The sequence below is a fragment of the Bactrocera neohumeralis genome, chromosome 4 (genome assembly GCF_024586455.1).
Source record: "Bactrocera neohumeralis isolate Rockhampton chromosome 4, APGP_CSIRO_Bneo_wtdbg2-racon-allhic-juicebox.fasta_v2, whole genome shotgun sequence".
In the NCBI taxonomy this organism is placed as follows: domain Eukaryota; kingdom Metazoa; phylum Arthropoda; class Insecta; order Diptera; family Tephritidae; genus Bactrocera; species Bactrocera neohumeralis.
In genome coordinates, this window is record NC_065921.1 from 79,360,449 (window position 1) to 79,376,248 (window position 15,800).

A 15,800-nucleotide genomic window follows, 5' to 3' on the forward strand; every position below is an offset into this window, starting at 1 on the left:
TAGTTTATCTTAGAAACAACAAATTTATTACAATGTGAGTTAAAAATTCAATAAAAATTTTAAATAATTTTTTAAATTTAATTTTGGTTAGATTTCTATTTATTTAATATTTTTGTGTCACCCTGTGGCGTGCACAAATACCTCGATTAAATTTGATGACTAAATGACGATGACAAAAGTATCGATATTTTCGTTGGATTGTCTTCGCTTGATAATTTTCATTTCTAAAATGGACGTCGAGCAGTATTAGCGATATTTTGTGTGCCCTCTCCGCCGTTCAATATCGTATTTGTGATATTCATTTAGGAAAAGCCGTATCGTTTTGAAATATTGTGAAATCGTCGTGAATATAAAACGTACGTAATTTATTTGTATATAAATACCTATTTTAAAGCAGTTGAAATGTGGAGAAAATATGTGTTGGCTTACAAAGCAAAAAATGTATGCCTCGGTTGCACTCGTCGGGTCAATATGGTGCGGTCGTTGCCGTCCAAGTTGCATATGCTAATTGTGTACAAAATTTTGCATAAATATTTATACGGTGGATATGCCTGCGTTTATAATTGGAGTATTTTATTAACATAGTTTTGTGAAAAGAAAATTCCAAATTTGTTTTATATAATATACATATATGCGCATACGTGTGTATATATAAGTGTTCACGATAAAAAGGGAATGTGCATGGTGTAGCCAACATGTTTGTAGTGTCATGGATGACACGAACAACAGAGCTTTAGTGATGTGGCAGTTGCTGTATTATAGACGGTTTCGGTGTTTTAGACGCGATATATACGTAAAAAAGCTATTGGGCTGCACGAAAACGGACAATATTTTTTCTTGAGCCAAATTGCGTACGTGACGGTAAAATGCAATTGACACAGACATTTTAAGCGTGAGTAGCCGGTGGATTTTTATTATGCGTGCCTCATATGTATGCGGTTGCGGCGTTCGTGAGGTATTCGTTACATGATCGATATAAAATGCGGTACTCGTAGATATCGGTGTTTATCGTTCGCACAGCAACTGCTGTCTAGCAGCTGCCTTTGATTTGATACGCCCATTCTAACCTCTGTTTTCTAATAAAGAAAATATTTAAATCACATTGCTACTAAAAAAAAGTGTTAATAAAATTATTAAAATATCCATTATTCCGCATTTTGTTGTTTTCCTAAGTTAAGTTTGCATACCTTGCTTCTACCCACTAATCAGTTTTAGAAAAAATCAAAAGTTATAACAAAAATACATACATATTTGCATTGCTTGTTTAAAGTGCTGTTCACTCATGTTTTATTAAAATGTTTCTTGCAGCTTTTTTGTGTAAGTGCTTAAGTGCGCGTTCTATCCTAAAGCGTTACAGCTTAATTTAGTTGGCACATAAGCCAACATCGGTTTGCGCGCGAGTATTAAACGTAGTAACGTCGTCGAAAGTACACAACTTAGACGCTCGGCATATATACAAAATACGAATCTTGGCGCTTGTCTCGTAGCAATTATTGATTATCACTTGTCCGACTCTGTAAAATCGCTTGAATTTAACATCTTTCACCATGTCGACGTCGCGCAGACGTGGCGAATTAAATCCGAAACTCCATATGGATAGACAGCCGACAGTTGCACGTATAACAGGTATACATTTTAGTTTCAGCGAAAAAAATTTTAAGCTTTTGGAAGGCACCCAGTGTTGTGTAGACTCATCACGAAGCTAACACTAAACATTCTTTCATATGTTTACCTCAATTGCAGATCCTTCATTACCTGCCGGCAAACGTCGTGAGATCGATAACGTTATGAAAAAGGCACGCGCTAACACCAACGATTACTGGGATAAAAAATTGCTTGAGGTGGAGGAAAAAGATCCAAATCGCTGGCGTCATACAGGCTATAAGAAAATGTATATACAAGGTGACAGCAGTTCTGGTGAAAGTGAACGTGAAGGCGGTTTTCGTTATAATTCCGCAGCAGGCGGTCCTGCTGGTGGACCTGTTGGTGGCCCGCCACCAAATAATGTTCGTTATGGTCGCTCACGTTCACCGCGTTCGCGTAGTCGCTCGCGTTTGCGTAAATCGCCACCTATGTCGCCGCATATGCGTCGCCGTTCGCCACCAATGGATATGGGTGGACGTCGTATGTCTCCACCCATGGACGGTATGCGCGGTCGTCCGCGTTCGCCACCACCACGTGGTGGTGTACCGCCGCGTTCGCCTTCTGATATGGGTCGCGGTCGTATGCCCTTGCTGGGCAGTGCTGGTGGTGGTAATAATCGTCCGCGTTCACCACCCGAACCGCCAATGCGTCGTAAACCGTCGCGATCGCCACTAGGTAGGCGGCGCTCACCACCTAGCATGAGTCGCCGGCGTTCACCACCACCTGTTGGACCCAATAAAAGGGGACAAATATTGCCGCGTTCAAAGCGCCCACCATCGCCTCCACCGCGGGTAAGTTATTGTTTTTATTTATTTATTTATTTTTTTTTTTTTTGAGAAATATATGTTTCAACTGCAGCATAACAAGTGATTTATTTATTTGTATTACAGAATTCGTGTCGCTCGCGTTCGAATAGTTCGGTTAGTAGCTGCTCGGATGATTCTTGTTCGGTTTGCTCGCCCAAACATCACAATAGATCACGGTATGTAACTATTAATTATTTGTTTATTCATTTTTTTTTAATAATGATTATATTGCAGCTCTCAATCTATACCACGTGCGCGTATACCAGGTGGTCCGCGTTCTCCGCCGCCAAAAGCATCGTCGCGTTCGCTGCAATATCGTGGTGGACAACCACCACCGAACGGTCACACTTCGTCACGTATGCATGCGCGCCCGTCGTCACCACCACCACAACCAAACGCGCGTTCCGTTGATAAATATCGTGATGACAAGGTTCGTCGGTATAGTCATGACCGCAGCATGGATCGCGTGCCAACAGATGGGCGCCTGAAACTTGTCCGTACGGGTCGGCATTCACCGAATGAAGATCTGCGCGTAAAGAATCGTCCCCCAGAGCCACCAGAGCCAGCTACGACTTCTTCATCAGCAACAGTTGCTGTCTCCAAGAAAAAGAAGAAGGATAGAGAAGTAAGTGTTGTTTTTATTGTTGACATAAAGATTTTTTATTAAAATAAATATGCATTCCACAGCTACGTACACGCATTAAAATTGAAGGTGAAAAACGTAAGAAGCACTCATCGTCAGAATCCGAAGATTCTGGTGGCTCGGATAGTGATAGCTCATTGCCGACATTTATTGCCGCCACCGGTTTGACGCTATCCGAACGTTTTGGCAAAATGGCACAATGGAGTATTGATCGTAGCAATATGGAAAATATGCGCATAACCAAAGACTCTACCGGTGGAGCTTTGAAAGTTATGATCGAAGAGGGTCTCGAGTCGCCACCGCGTCGTTACTCGTATTCACCAGCTCCGGCTGGGCACTTTCCGGAAGAACTTGCGACCACAGCACCGTCGGGTATGCTGTCGTGGGATGATGTACGCGTACGTTACGAGTACTACAAGAGTCGTGGCTATCTGCGCGATCTAGATTTGAAGGTAAGGCAATATTTTCATATAAAAAAAATTAATATGTTGTAATGAAATATAATAATTTCCACAGGATTATATAAAATGGGAGGAATGGTGGTATAAATATCAAGAATGGTTGAAACAAGAACGCTATTATGAATATTGGGAACGTCAACAAATGGCGCGTCGTCGACGTAAGAAGCTACCCATTACGCAGCGTCTAAATTAGGTACTGACCCCTTTCTTGTATTCATTCGTTTCATCGCAGATTAAGAAGTTGTTTTAGAACTTGTAACTTGCACACGATTGCGCTAAATGAAAGCGAAAAAAGCATCAACATTTGCCACCTACGGTTGTAAGTTGCTTGATGTAGTGTTGCTTTTCATTGTTGTGTGAACTGCGTTTAAAATTTCCCCCATTCTTACATTTGTTCTACATTTAAAATGTATAAAAAAATTAATTAATAAAATATATATTCGTAAGTTATTTATAGAAATTATATACATACGAAGCAAGCAACTCACGGTTTTAGTCTCAAGTTTTGCCGGAGTTGCGGCTTTCAAAAAAAAAAAATTATTATGTATTAGACTTTATATTATAAACAGTGTAATATTAATTTAAATAAATGATTGGATAAAAATTAAGTGAAAATGTGTATATGCGTATGTATAAAGTTATTTATGTTTTACAAACTAGAGAACGCAAGATGCTAGTCTATTGTGTTTATGAGTGTCATGTTCTTTTTTGTTTTTCAAAAAATGTTGTATTCGCATTGCCAACTATCAAAAAAAAATTTAAAAGTAAAACTGAATGATCGATTTTTTTACGTAACGTACAAGAAATCCTTTCGCAAAGTCTTAAATTTAGTAATTTTTTTAGAATGGAGTTGCCATATTTCGAAAAACTAAATCTTAAAAGTTTGTTAAACTTGAGTCGTTGAATGAAAATTGAAAGCCGCTTAGGCATTGCAAAATATAAACATTTTCTGGAAAAGAGTTGCCACCTATCAGAAAATTAAAAAGTAAAACTGATAATATTAGAATTTTTAAACAAATAAGGAATAAATTTAACAAAAACTTACGAAATATTTTTAAAAAATTTTACTTATAAAATTTTCGAGATAGAGTTGCCATATTTTGAAAAAAAGTATATCGAAATTATTTGTTAAACCTTGCAGTTGTTTTAAAATTTCAAATTATAAAAATTTTGTTGCAAAGAGTTGCCACCTATCTTAAATTTTTTAGAAAAGTTAAAGCTAATATAGTTTTTTAAGCAGGACGTTCAAGAAAACCTTTAGCAACATATTCAAATAGTTTTAAATTATGAAATTTTTTAGCATCAAAATGAAGAAAATCCAAAATGTTAAATTGTGGTCGTTTAAAGAAACCTGGAACCAACTTAATGATTTCACAATACAAAAATTTTCTGACTAAAAGTTGCCACGTTTTGAAAAAAAAAAAAATTAAAAAGTTAAACATAATTTTAAACAAGAAGTTCAATGAAAATTTTCGCAAAATATCCAAAAAGTTTTAATTTTTGAATAATTTTTTGCAATAAGGATGCCATATTTCTGTCCTAGAAACGGCATGTATTTCGTAGGCGTCTTCGTTTCACAACTCCGTTCGAACTGTTTGAGCTCTGCTCCCTTGTCTCAAAAACTCAATTTCAACTACAATGTTTGGGAGGAAATTTACTTTTATACCAGTTTCTTCTACTGTATTATACCAATCAGTTGCATTTATAACAGAGCTGCTAATTTTAGCTCCCCAAAGGTTTGATGAAAGGAAAATGAGATAAAATGTTGTATATCAATTGCATCACATTATTATACCAGTTCAATACATTTGTAGTTGGTTATTTAATTCGCCGCTCTCTATATCGAAAAAATCCAAAACAAGGACAGTGCTTACTTTATTATACCAGTGTTATTAAAATTCGAAGCTCTCCAAGATTTGAGAATGGAAGGGAAGAGTATACTTTTTATACCAGTTATTATTATTATATTATACCAGTTTAAGCCGTTTTTACCAATTGAATGTTCGATTTTTTGCCACTTTCCAATATTTGACGTAATATTAAAGATTTTATACCAATTGCTTCCACACCATTATACCAATTTACTACGTTTGTAACAGTTGCTTCTTCAATTTTCCGTTCCCCGCTTTGGAATAAACAAACAAACAAACATAAAGACAGAGTTTATTTTATTATACCAGTTTGTTTCATTTAACCATTTAAATAAAGCAATTCTCAAGGGTTTGAAGAAAAAAGTAAAATCTATACCAGTTGTTTACATTAAATTATACGAGATTATTTGGTTTATACCAGTTGCTTGTTCGATTTCCTACTCTTTGAGATTTATGCGAAGAGAAAGTAACTGCTATTTTATTATACCAGTTTGTCCCATTTATACCAGTGTTATGAAATAATGCAAATATCTATAGTTTGGGGAAAATAAAGTAAAATGTTAATTTTATACCAGTTATTTACATTAAATTATACCAGTTTATTTCGTTTATACCAGTTGCTTATTCGATTTCCCACTCTTTGAGACATTATATGAAGTGAAGGTAACTGCTATTTTATTATACCAGATTATTTAGTTTATACCAGTTGCTTGTTCGATTTCCCACTCTTTGCGGTTTGTGTGAAGTGAAGGTAACTGCTATTTTACTATACCAATTGTTGCATTCATACCAATTCTTCCTTTTTTGATATTTTCGAACACACTAAACTGGGAAAATTACAAAATTTGTAAACCCAAAATCTTATAGCACCCTTTGGCTTTTCAGCTAAAAGAAAATAAGTTACATTAATACATTTTTCCAATTACTCTCATTACTGCAACTACTGAAAATGGCTGAAAAGTCAGAAAAGTCTGAAAAGTAAGTTTTTCGGATTTTTCCTCGTTCTTAATACAATTACTATATAAAAAAAAATTCCCCTTAGAAATGATTACGATCCATACGAGCACCGCGAAGTACCACATCCGATTAGGTAAAATAAAATCTCCGAAAGAAAAACAAGTGTCAATATGTATGTAAATCTTGCAGCGATTTCGGCGCTTTTGTGAATATCATCAAAGCGGTACTGGGCACCGGGATACTAGCAGCGCCCATGGCCATCAGAAATGCCGGCTATTTGCCCGCCATCATATGCATCAACATAATAGGCGTCTTCATAATACACTCGAAATTCATACTGGTAATTCGAAAGACATTGTTGACACTTTACTTGGATTGTAGTTTTTTATACGCTAAACAGGGTATATTAAGTTTCCCACGATATTTCAACACTGTTGAGAAACTTCGAAGAACTCATAAATTATCTCCATATGTACATATATACGAGTAAATGATCAGTGGAACGAGCTGAGTCAATTTAGCCATGTTCGTCTGTCGATTTGAAATTTCCAACACGTCTGTCCTAGACAGGTCCGCTCTTGTCTATATTGGCAGCTGCTAAACAAACCGACTGATCGGAACGCTGGACGGAGCGTAGATTTTTCGATGTCTTCAAGAAAAATCTACGCTCCCTCCAGGGCTGAAAAGGTGGACTATGAACTACCTGAGTCTACCTACCTACCCTTACTGGAACTACTTCATCCGTATTGTTTCGAGGAAAAACTCTGAATTGAGAAGAAGAGTGATGTCCTCTCCCCGTTGCTGTTTGGCTTCTACATCTCGAAACTCCCCAACCACCAGAGGGAATTTCTATTACCACGTACGCTTATGATTGCACTATAATAACGTCGGACATTGTATTCGATGGCGTGTGGTCAAAAGTAAATGGCTACCTCTCGACCCTTCTTGCTTACTCGCTGCACGGAACCTAACACTATCTAACACTAAATTCACAGCGACATATTCAATAACTGGACGAAGGAGTACAGACTAGAATATTGCAGTCGATGACGTTAAAATTCCGACTGTCAATAACCCTAAGATTTAAGGTGTGACATTCGACAGCCTGTGCTCCATCATTCCTCACACGACCGCGATTATTGCTAAAGTACATAGCCGCAACAAAATTATTAAGTCGCTAGCCGGTAGCACATGGGGAAAAGACATAAAAACGTTGTTGGCAAAATACAAGGCAATCGGCCGGCCGGTCCTTAACTACGCCGGACCAATATGATCACCTGGATCCAGTGAAACGCTGGCGAGGAAGCTACAGACATGTCAGAACACTGCACTCCGGACTACAGCGGGATACCTCTTGATGTGTCCCATCGAACCTCTGCACAGTGAGGCCCGCATGCTCCCAATTAAGGAGCATAATGAACTACTATCCAAGCAGTTTCCGCTGAGATGCTTTCGTAGAAATCATCTCTGCAGTCATATAGCTGTCATACAAACTGACCTCTCAAAATCAAGTTTTTGTATCGAAAACAATTTTCTTTGTGAATAGTATTATGCCTTCGGTGCAACCGAAGTTAATGTTTTGCTTGTCTTATTTCAACAGTTATCAGGTATGTATGAGCTGGCCAAACGCAAGCAAGTGCCACTGCTAACTTATGGCCAAGCGATGCTGTTCGGCGTGATGGAGGGTCCACCGGCGCTGCGTTGGTTGCAATATTTGATCAGGTGAGGCTTTGGCTTCGCCATAAATTGTCGTATTTAATAAATTTGTTTTTAATAAAATTAATTTGTTCATTAATTAAATTACAGCGGTATTGTAAATGTAATGCTATTCGCCAATCACTTCGGCACTTGTTGTGTCTATGTGGTGTTCATAGCGAATTGCTTGAAGGATTTCGGTGATTACTATTGGGAGGAGCATGACAATCGCATTTATATGGCAATGGAAATTGTGCCGTTATGTCTGATATTCCTCATACCCAACTTGAAGGCGCTCACACCATTTGTGCTTATCGCGACTATATCTTTAATATTTGGTAGGTAAAACATTTATAATTGATTAATTGAAAAGTCCCCAACCCGACATATAGACTGGGCTACTAGAATTAAATTCATATGGGTTTTAGTTAGGCCTAATCTTCAAACGAAGAAAAAAGTAGGCAATTGAGAAGTAAAATCCTCTCTTGACGAACAAAGGCCAAATTCTATAAGTCACTCATCATCCCCGTCCTGCTATATGGTGCAGAGGCAACATCTGATGAGTCGGCGTTACGAGTTTTCGAGAGAAAGGTTCTGCGGAAGATTTATGGCAACGGTGGGTACCGCAGACGATGGAACGATGAGCTGTACGAGATATACGGGGACATTGACATAGCTCAGCGAATCACGAGACAACGACTGCGATGGCTAGGTCATGTTGTCCGGATGGAAGAGAATGCTCCAGATTTGAAGGTTTTGGATTCAGTACCCGTCGGTGGAAGCAGGTGAAGAGGGAGACCTCCGCTCCGTGGAAGAGATCAGGTGAAGAAGAACGTGGAACGAGATAGCAGGCACTCTAAAGATATCAACTAAACGTGTACATCATATCATTCACGAATATGTGAGTATGAGAAAGCTCTGGGCAAAGTGGATGCCGCGCGAGCTCACTTTTGACCAAAACCAACGACGAGTTGATGATTCGGAGCAGTGTTTGCAGATTTTTGCGTCGAGATGTGCCAAGGAATGAAACATGGCTTCATATTTTCACTCCGAAGTCCCATCGATAGTCATCCGAGTGGACTGCATACGATGAACCTGCTCCAAAGAATGGAAAAACCCAAAAGTCGACTGGCAAGGCTATGACGTCTATACGTTGGGATGCGCATGGAATAACTTATATTGACTAACTTGGAAGAGGATTAGCGACTATTACATAGCGTTATTGGACCGTTTGAAAGAACGTGCGGATTCACCAAGACAATGCACCGTGTCACAAGTCAGTTAAAACCATGGTGAAAATCCGTGATTTGGGGTTCGAATTGCTTCCGCATTCATCATATTATCCAGATCTCGCCCCCAGCGTCTATTTCATGTTCTCAGATCTCAAAAGAACGCTAGCTGAGAATAAATGTTCGTCGAATTAAAAGGTGATCGGCGAAATAGCGGGCTATTTTGAAGCGAAGGACAAATCGTACTACAACAAGAAAAAACGTTAACTTCGGGTGCATCGAAGCTAATATACCCTTCACAGGTGCATTTCTTTTAGTAACTATTTGTTCAGTTTGTATGGTAGCTATATGCTATAGTTAACCGATCTGAACAATTTCTTCGGAAATTACATTGTTGCCTTAAAAAATAATCTATACCAAATTTGGTGAAGATACATTGTCAAATGTGAAAGTTTTCCATACAAGAACTTGATTCCGACCGTTCAGTTTATATGGCAGCTATATGTTATAGTGGTCCGATATCGGCCGTTCCGACAAATGAGCAGCTTCTTGAAGAGAAAATGACGTTTGCAAAATTTCAAAAGGATATCTTAAAAACTGAGGGACTAGTTCGTATGTATACAGACGGACGGACGGACGGACGGATGGACGGATGGACAGACAGACAGACGGACATGGTTAAATCGACTCAGCTCAACATACTGATCGTTTATATATATACTTTATAGGGTCTCCGACGCTTCTTTCTGGGTGTTACAAACATCGTGACAAACTTAATATACCCTGTTCAGAGTATAAAAATGATATCGAAAAGTTGGAAAGTCGCTATAATTAGTATACCACCCTTGAGAGAATGATATGTTGAAAAAAAAGTGCGAATTTTGCCAAAAAAAAGTGTTACTAAGGTATGTCGGGGACTTTTCAATTGACCTTCTACCTTTATATATCAAGTTAAAACTTGAGTCGGATCCAATCCAGTTCAGCTTAAATCTGCTCTTGTATGCATAATAATAATAATACATATAATTTTTCTCCCACAGGCTTCGGCATTTTATTCTACTATATCTTCACGGATATGCGCCCGTTCTCCGAGATGGCTGTAGTGCAGGACATTTACTACTTTCCATTTTTCTTTGGCGCCACCATGTTTGCTATGGATTCGCCCGGCTTGGTTGTTTCAAAGAATTTCTGCAATCTTCTAGCTTTCACTTTAGAATTTTCGTATACCCTTTGCAGATTGTTTCCGTGGAGGCGAATATGAAAAATCCCTTACATTTTCGACGCATCTGTGGCGTTTTTGTGCTAGCCATGCTGTTCGTTGTTGTTTTCCAAATCATTTTTGGCTTCTTCGGCTACTGGAGTTATGCCGAAGATATTGCCTCGACTATTCTGCAAAATATACCCTATCATACGGCGTAAGCGTTTTGGATTTTTGTTGCAAATTTTATAAAAATACTAAATATCTGCTTTCATCAATAGACCCGCCTCAGCGGCGCGCGTAATTTTTGCATTTTCCATCTTCATCTCGCATCCGTTGCAGGGTTACGTGCCCTTCGATGTGATGTGGAACAATTGGTTGAAAGCGAAGGTGGCTGAGGAGCATCAATTTGTGCTGGCGATGCTTTTTCGCATTTGCATCGCCCTTTCTTCGGGTCAATATTTGGTTAAAATTAGTTATTTGTATGCCTCATTGTTATTAGTCTCTTTCTAGTGCTCATCGCCATCTCGTGCCCCTCATTGACTGTCATACTCTCGCTAGTTGGCGCCTTGTGCATGTCTTTTCTGGGCTTAATTTTGCCTGCTATTCTGGATATTTGTGTGAAATACGAAACCGGCTATGGCCCCGTAAAAATTTATCTGCTGACGAGTTTGCTGGTGGCGCTTCTTGGTTTGGTCGGCGCTATAATTGGTACATATGTGTCCATACAGGAGTGGATTTTTACGTATACCCGCGAAGATCACACGATGAAGGCTATATATTATGGTGTTTTTAATGAAAAATATACTGGTTTGATTTAAAACGTGAAAGTCGTTGCTTTGTGCTTTGATATTTTATATGTGGAACCGGTTTTTAGCAGTTGGAATCGTTGAAAATATCGATCACAGGGTTACAACTCTAGAATATCAGAGACTAACTCTTCGGTAATGATATGTTGAGCTCTTTAACAGAATAAGTAGAGAGTAAGGCGGGGTTATCTACAATCTCTCAATATAATTCGACGAAGTATTACGATAATTAAGCTTCGTCGACCTCAAAAAAGTGCTCGAGCGAATTTAACCGGAAATTTAGGTGAAAACGACGACTTTTCTGACTGCTGTGGCAAGTACTGACAGAATAACTCTTCGGTAATGATATGTCGAGCTCTTTAATTGAGCTAGTGCAGAGGAGAGCAGGGTTAGCTCTAACCTCTCTATATAATTCGACTGATAATTCGAAGCATTATGATTAGTAAACTTCGTCGACTTCAAAAAAGTGTTGGAGCGAATTTAACCAGAAATTGGGTGGATATGACTACGTTTTTGTTTGCTGTGGAAAGTACTGAGATTCTAGGTGAATGTCCATAAAGTCATGAGCTGCTTGAGCCATATGCAAAAGAATCGTTTTCGATCACTCCCAAGTGAATGGTGCTCAGAGAACTTCTCTTACTTGTGTGAACTTCCACACATGGCTCCATCCATCAGTGTTCGATGCAGTACCCGCCGGGATAAGCAGAGCAAGAGGACCAGGTGGAGAAGAACCTGGCTACGCTCGGAATCCCCAATTGGTGCTAAACAGCGAAAAGGAAGAAAGGGACATTTGGGTGGATACGACGACTTCTTATCAGGAAGAAGTATTTGGTTACAATCGGAATATCAGAAGCATCAACTGCCGCCACCGAGATTCTCAAATTGTCGCTGGTCCTCCTAAAAATCTGGGATGTGTTCAAAAGAAGACTGGACTTCTACCTAAAATTTGAAATCAGTCACTAAAAGCTTTTCTCGCCGCTTTCCAAACTTCTTCATTCATCAACCACCTAAGGTCTTACCTACGGAAGCATGATACTTGGGGAGAATATTCAAAAAGGTTGCTAAAAAAATGCATGGTAATTGCTCGGTTAGCTTTTCAACACAAAACAACGATGTGGTCCTCCGGTACTAGGTTACAGTTTAAGATGATCTCTCTTTTATTATCTTTCATTTGTTACCACTAAATTTGTTCCCACTTTTAAAACATTCAATACAGCAGTCACACACATCAAGCCTGTCAGACGCAGAGCCGTAAATTATTATAAATATTTCCTAAAAATTAAATGGCCGAGTCGTAAGTTTTTGCAGTTAACTGCTACTGAAAACCTCATTTTGTTTCTTTAGAAAAGATGACTACGATCCATATGAGCACCGCGAAGTTGCCCATCCGATTTCGTGAGTTCATGAAGATTCCATCCTGTGCTACATCCACACTCACATCTCAATATCTTTTAGAAATATTGGCGCACTGACGAATATCATCAAAGCAATAATTGGCACCGGCATTTTGGTGTCGCCAATGGCTTTTCGCAACGCCGGCTGGTTAAATGCGCTGATTAGCACGACTGTTATTGGTATTATTGTCTTGTATTCGAAGCAAATGTTGGTAAGCAACTGGAATTGTGGAAATCTTCGGAGAGTAGTCAGTTTTTGAAATTTTCAGATGTATGGCATGTACGAAATAGCAAAGCGTCGTCGTGTACCACTCTATACCTATGCTGAGGGTGTTGTAGAAGCTATAGTCGAAGGTCCACCTTGTTTGCGTGGACTCCAAGGAACATTGCGGTTGGTATAAATTCGGAATTGAAACACATTTTTCAGACTCGATTTTCCAGAATATTTCAAGTTAATACATTCTGATGGGAAACGGCTTTCCGAGTTGTTTAGTTAGAGTTAGGAAATTTAGGTCTTATGTACGGAATAGTGTCCAGGGTTCGACGGAAAGGATCCTTCAAATATATTTGCTCCACGACTTGAGGAAAAAGTTCCTTTTGCCATTTCGCCAGACGGGTGGTGTAATAAGGGTGGCTAGACACGTGCACATATTGTGAAGATTTGTATGATACTACGCTTATATTCGATTCGACGGATTTGGACGACTTTGCTGGTATTTCGTTGATGTTGAGGAGTATGCTACATTTAGTTCCGTATTCCGCGTAGATCCATTGCGGTTCCTTCCAAAATTTGAGAATGGTTATAGGTCTTGATAAGATTGGACTCATTTAAGATAGCGCGATCGAAATAATAGAGATCAACTCGACTGCTAACCTCGAAGAAACCCTCTTTCAGCCTTTTGGGATTTAATATAAAGCTGTTAACGCTGACGCTAACGCTGTGGATGACTTTTGACAGACAAATCTCACGGGCAGCCAATGGATGCGTTTGAAAAAGTTCTCACTCCCAGTGGGTATGTCTGGCAGTGACTATCTGTCGGGTGGGACATCCTTGTTGAAATTGCCGAAAGTTGCTTAATGATAATTGACAAAGAGGAGTTTGAGAGCTTATCTAGAGCATGAAATCGTTAATGATAAGGCAACGATCATTTACGAGGAAATATAAGTCTCTTAACTAGGCGACGTATCCAGCTTGGCAGCAGATAGGCTGTGAAGTGGTATAATCGGAGGATATCCGTTTGATTTTTTGGCCATCTATGTAGGCTTCAGTTGGTTTAGTCGGTCTCGTCCGTGTCGATTTCGTAAACATAAAATAGGCCATCCTCAGTTGGACTGAATCGGGTTTTACTGTTTACTTTACTTTGTTACACGGTTAAGTTTTCTGATAAATTAGTCTAATGCTCCCTCATCTCTACTTGCAGCTGCATGGTGAACTCTCTACTCTTCATTTATCACTTCGGTTCCTGCTGTGTTTATGTGGTTTTCATAGCAAATTGCCTTAAGGACCTTGGCGACCATTATTGGGCCAACTGGGACAGCCGTTTATACATGTTGTGTGAGATTTTACCGCTATGCCTTATCTACTGTGTGCCGAACTTGAAGTCATTGGTCCCATTTGCGATGGCAGCCAACTTTTCGCTAATATTTGGTGAGTTTGGAAACTAATTTTCACCGCAGATTTCTTAGACCCAGCACAAGTGAGCGTATTAACTGTTGCGGGTTGCCATGTTAATACAAAATAAAAAATGGCTTCACCGTTTCAACTGTGAAAAATATTTCTCCCATAAAAATTTGTATGCTTCTAGGGTCGAAAAGATATCTCCTCGATATAAATATTATAATTTCTTTCTATTTCTATTCCAGGTTTCGGCATAATTTTCTACTACATGTTCAGTAATCTGCAACCATTTGAAGAGCTGAAAGCCTTCCAAGACTTCCGCTTGTATCCGTTATTTGTTGGTGCCACATTATTTGCATTTGAGGCGCCCGGTTTGGTAACTCTACAATATTTCCAACTTAACCTAACTTTTTATTTTATTTTTATTTTTTTCAACTGCTGTAGGTAGTATCCATAGAGGCGAACATGAAAAAGCCACAGTTCTATGTCGGCATAGGTGGCGTGCTGAGTCAAGGCATCTACTTTGTTATACTGCTGCAGCTAGTCTTCGGTTTGCTGGGCTATTGGCGCTATGGTGATGATATCAAGTCGGCAATATTGCAGAGTCTGCCTCATGACGAGCTGTAATATGCGTTTTAATTAAAATTTTTCAATTTTACTTAAGAACACATAACCCTACTTTTATTAACTTTTTAGACTCGGCAACTCGGCGCGCGTAATCTTCGCCTTTTCCATGTATATCTCACACCCTTTGCAGGGCTATGTGCCCATCGATGTCATGTGGAATAACTGGCTGAAAGCGAAGGTGCCCGAGAGTAAGGCATTCGTGTTAGAATTGGTATTTCGTGTGTGCTTGGCGATTTTGTCGGGTAACTATAAAGCCTATACCCATTTATGGTAGTTGTAGAATTATATTTTTGAAAATATGTATTATTATTATTATTATTGTGATCTTATCGCTTTACTTTCTTTCTTTGTAGTTGGTTTTGCCGTCGCTTGGCCGAACCTAACCTTAATTCTTTCCTTTGTCGGCGCATTCTGTCTCTCCTTTCTGGGTCTTATATTTCCTGCCATCATTGATATTTCGATTCGATATGAAAAGGGTTATGGACCTATGAAAATACATCTACTACTGAGTTTTATCGTGATATTGTTCGGTGTTGTTGGTGGCATAACCGGTTCTTATGTGCCAATCGAACAAATGGTGAAACTATATGTTAGCGGTACGAATTTGACCGGTTAGAAATATATATTCGCATTGAAGAAACAAAATGTAGTTTTATTTACCATTCTGTTCTTATGGCGGTAGGACTGGTAGCTGTCTTTGATTAATAAAGCTTTTTTTAAGTTACTTATTTCAAAAAGCTTCAGCTAAAAACATAACCGTACATAACGTATAATAATTTCCATATTAATAAATTAACGACTATAACTAAAGCCGTTTTACTCAAGGTCTGACAAAACCATTTTTAGTA

At 38.9% G+C, this 15,800-nt stretch overlaps 3 protein-coding genes across 6 annotated transcripts; all 3 read left to right on the plus strand.

Moving 5' to 3' along the window:
- Positions 1-213: 213 nt before the first annotated feature.
- Positions 214-4,162, plus strand: LOC126757166 (serine/arginine repetitive matrix protein 1). Of its 3 annotated transcripts, XM_050470854.1 has the most exons (7): positions 214-356; positions 1,309-1,626; positions 1,744-2,435; positions 2,535-2,626; positions 2,685-3,075; positions 3,138-3,545; positions 3,610-4,162. In XM_050470854.1, the coding sequence occupies exons 2-7, from the start codon at positions 1,548-1,550 to the stop codon at positions 3,745-3,747; spliced, it is 1,800 nt and encodes a 599-aa protein (XP_050326811.1). In that variant the 5' UTR covers positions 214-356; positions 1,309-1,547; the 3' UTR covers positions 3,748-4,162. The 3 variants fall into 3 exon arrangements, with proteins under 3 accessions (XP_050326811.1, XP_050326813.1, XP_050326812.1); XM_050470856.1 differs by lacking the exon at positions 1,309-1,626; XM_050470855.1 differs by lacking the exon at positions 214-356 and having other exon boundaries at positions 363-1,626.
- A 2,033-nt stretch (positions 4,163-6,195) lies between these two features.
- Positions 6,196-11,325, plus strand: LOC126757175 (proton-coupled amino acid transporter-like protein CG1139). 2 transcript variants are annotated; one of them, XM_050470869.1, is made up of 7 exons: positions 6,196-6,403; positions 6,468-8,104; positions 8,189-8,415; positions 10,347-10,477; positions 10,543-10,721; positions 10,786-10,958; positions 11,018-11,325. In XM_050470869.1, the coding sequence occupies exons 2-7, from the start codon at positions 7,992-7,994 to the stop codon at positions 11,323-11,325; spliced, it is 1,131 nt and encodes a 376-aa protein (XP_050326826.1). In that variant the 5' UTR covers positions 6,196-6,403; positions 6,468-7,991. The 2 variants fall into 2 exon arrangements, with proteins under 2 accessions (XP_050326826.1, XP_050326827.1); XM_050470870.1 differs by having other exon boundaries at positions 6,196-8,104.
- Positions 11,326-12,596: 1,271 nt separating this feature from the next.
- LOC126755863 (proton-coupled amino acid transporter-like protein CG1139) lies at positions 12,597-15,568 on the plus strand. Its single transcript, XM_050468580.1, has 9 exons — positions 12,597-12,607; positions 12,658-12,708; positions 12,769-12,919; positions 12,977-13,098; positions 14,129-14,355; positions 14,571-14,701; positions 14,770-14,948; positions 15,022-15,194; positions 15,306-15,568. Exons 1-9 carry the CDS (start codon positions 12,597-12,599, stop codon positions 15,566-15,568), a joined length of 1,308 nt encoding a protein of 435 aa, XP_050324537.1.
- Positions 15,569-15,800: the final 232 nt, after the last annotated feature.

Coding starts and splice junctions, on each gene's coding strand:
- LOC126757175 (XM_050470870.1), top strand. CDS start 7,992: ATGTATGAGCTGGCCAAACGCAAGCAAGTGCCACTGCTAACTTATGGC. Junction 10,478..10,542: donor CTATGGATTCGCCCGGCTTG/GTTGTTTCAAAG, acceptor TACCCTTTGCAG/ATTGTTTCCGTGGAGGCGAA. Junction 10,722..10,785: donor AATATACCCTATCATACGGC/GTAAGCGTTTTG, acceptor TTTCATCAATAG/ACCCGCCTCAGCGGCGCGCG.
- LOC126757166 (XM_050470854.1), top strand. CDS start 1,548: ATGTCGACGTCGCGCAGACGTGGCGAATTAAATCCGAAACTCCATATG. Junction 2,436..2,534: donor CACCATCGCCTCCACCGCGG/GTAAGTTATTGT, acceptor TTTGTATTACAG/AATTCGTGTCGCTCGCGTTC. Junction 3,546..3,609: donor TGCGCGATCTAGATTTGAAG/GTAAGGCAATAT, acceptor TAATTTCCACAG/GATTATATAAAATGGGAGGA.
- LOC126755863 (XM_050468580.1), top strand. Junction 14,356..14,570: donor CAACTTTTCGCTAATATTTG/GTGAGTTTGGAA, acceptor TTTCTATTCCAG/GTTTCGGCATAATTTTCTAC. Junction 14,702..14,769: donor CATTTGAGGCGCCCGGTTTG/GTAACTCTACAA, acceptor CAACTGCTGTAG/GTAGTATCCATAGAGGCGAA.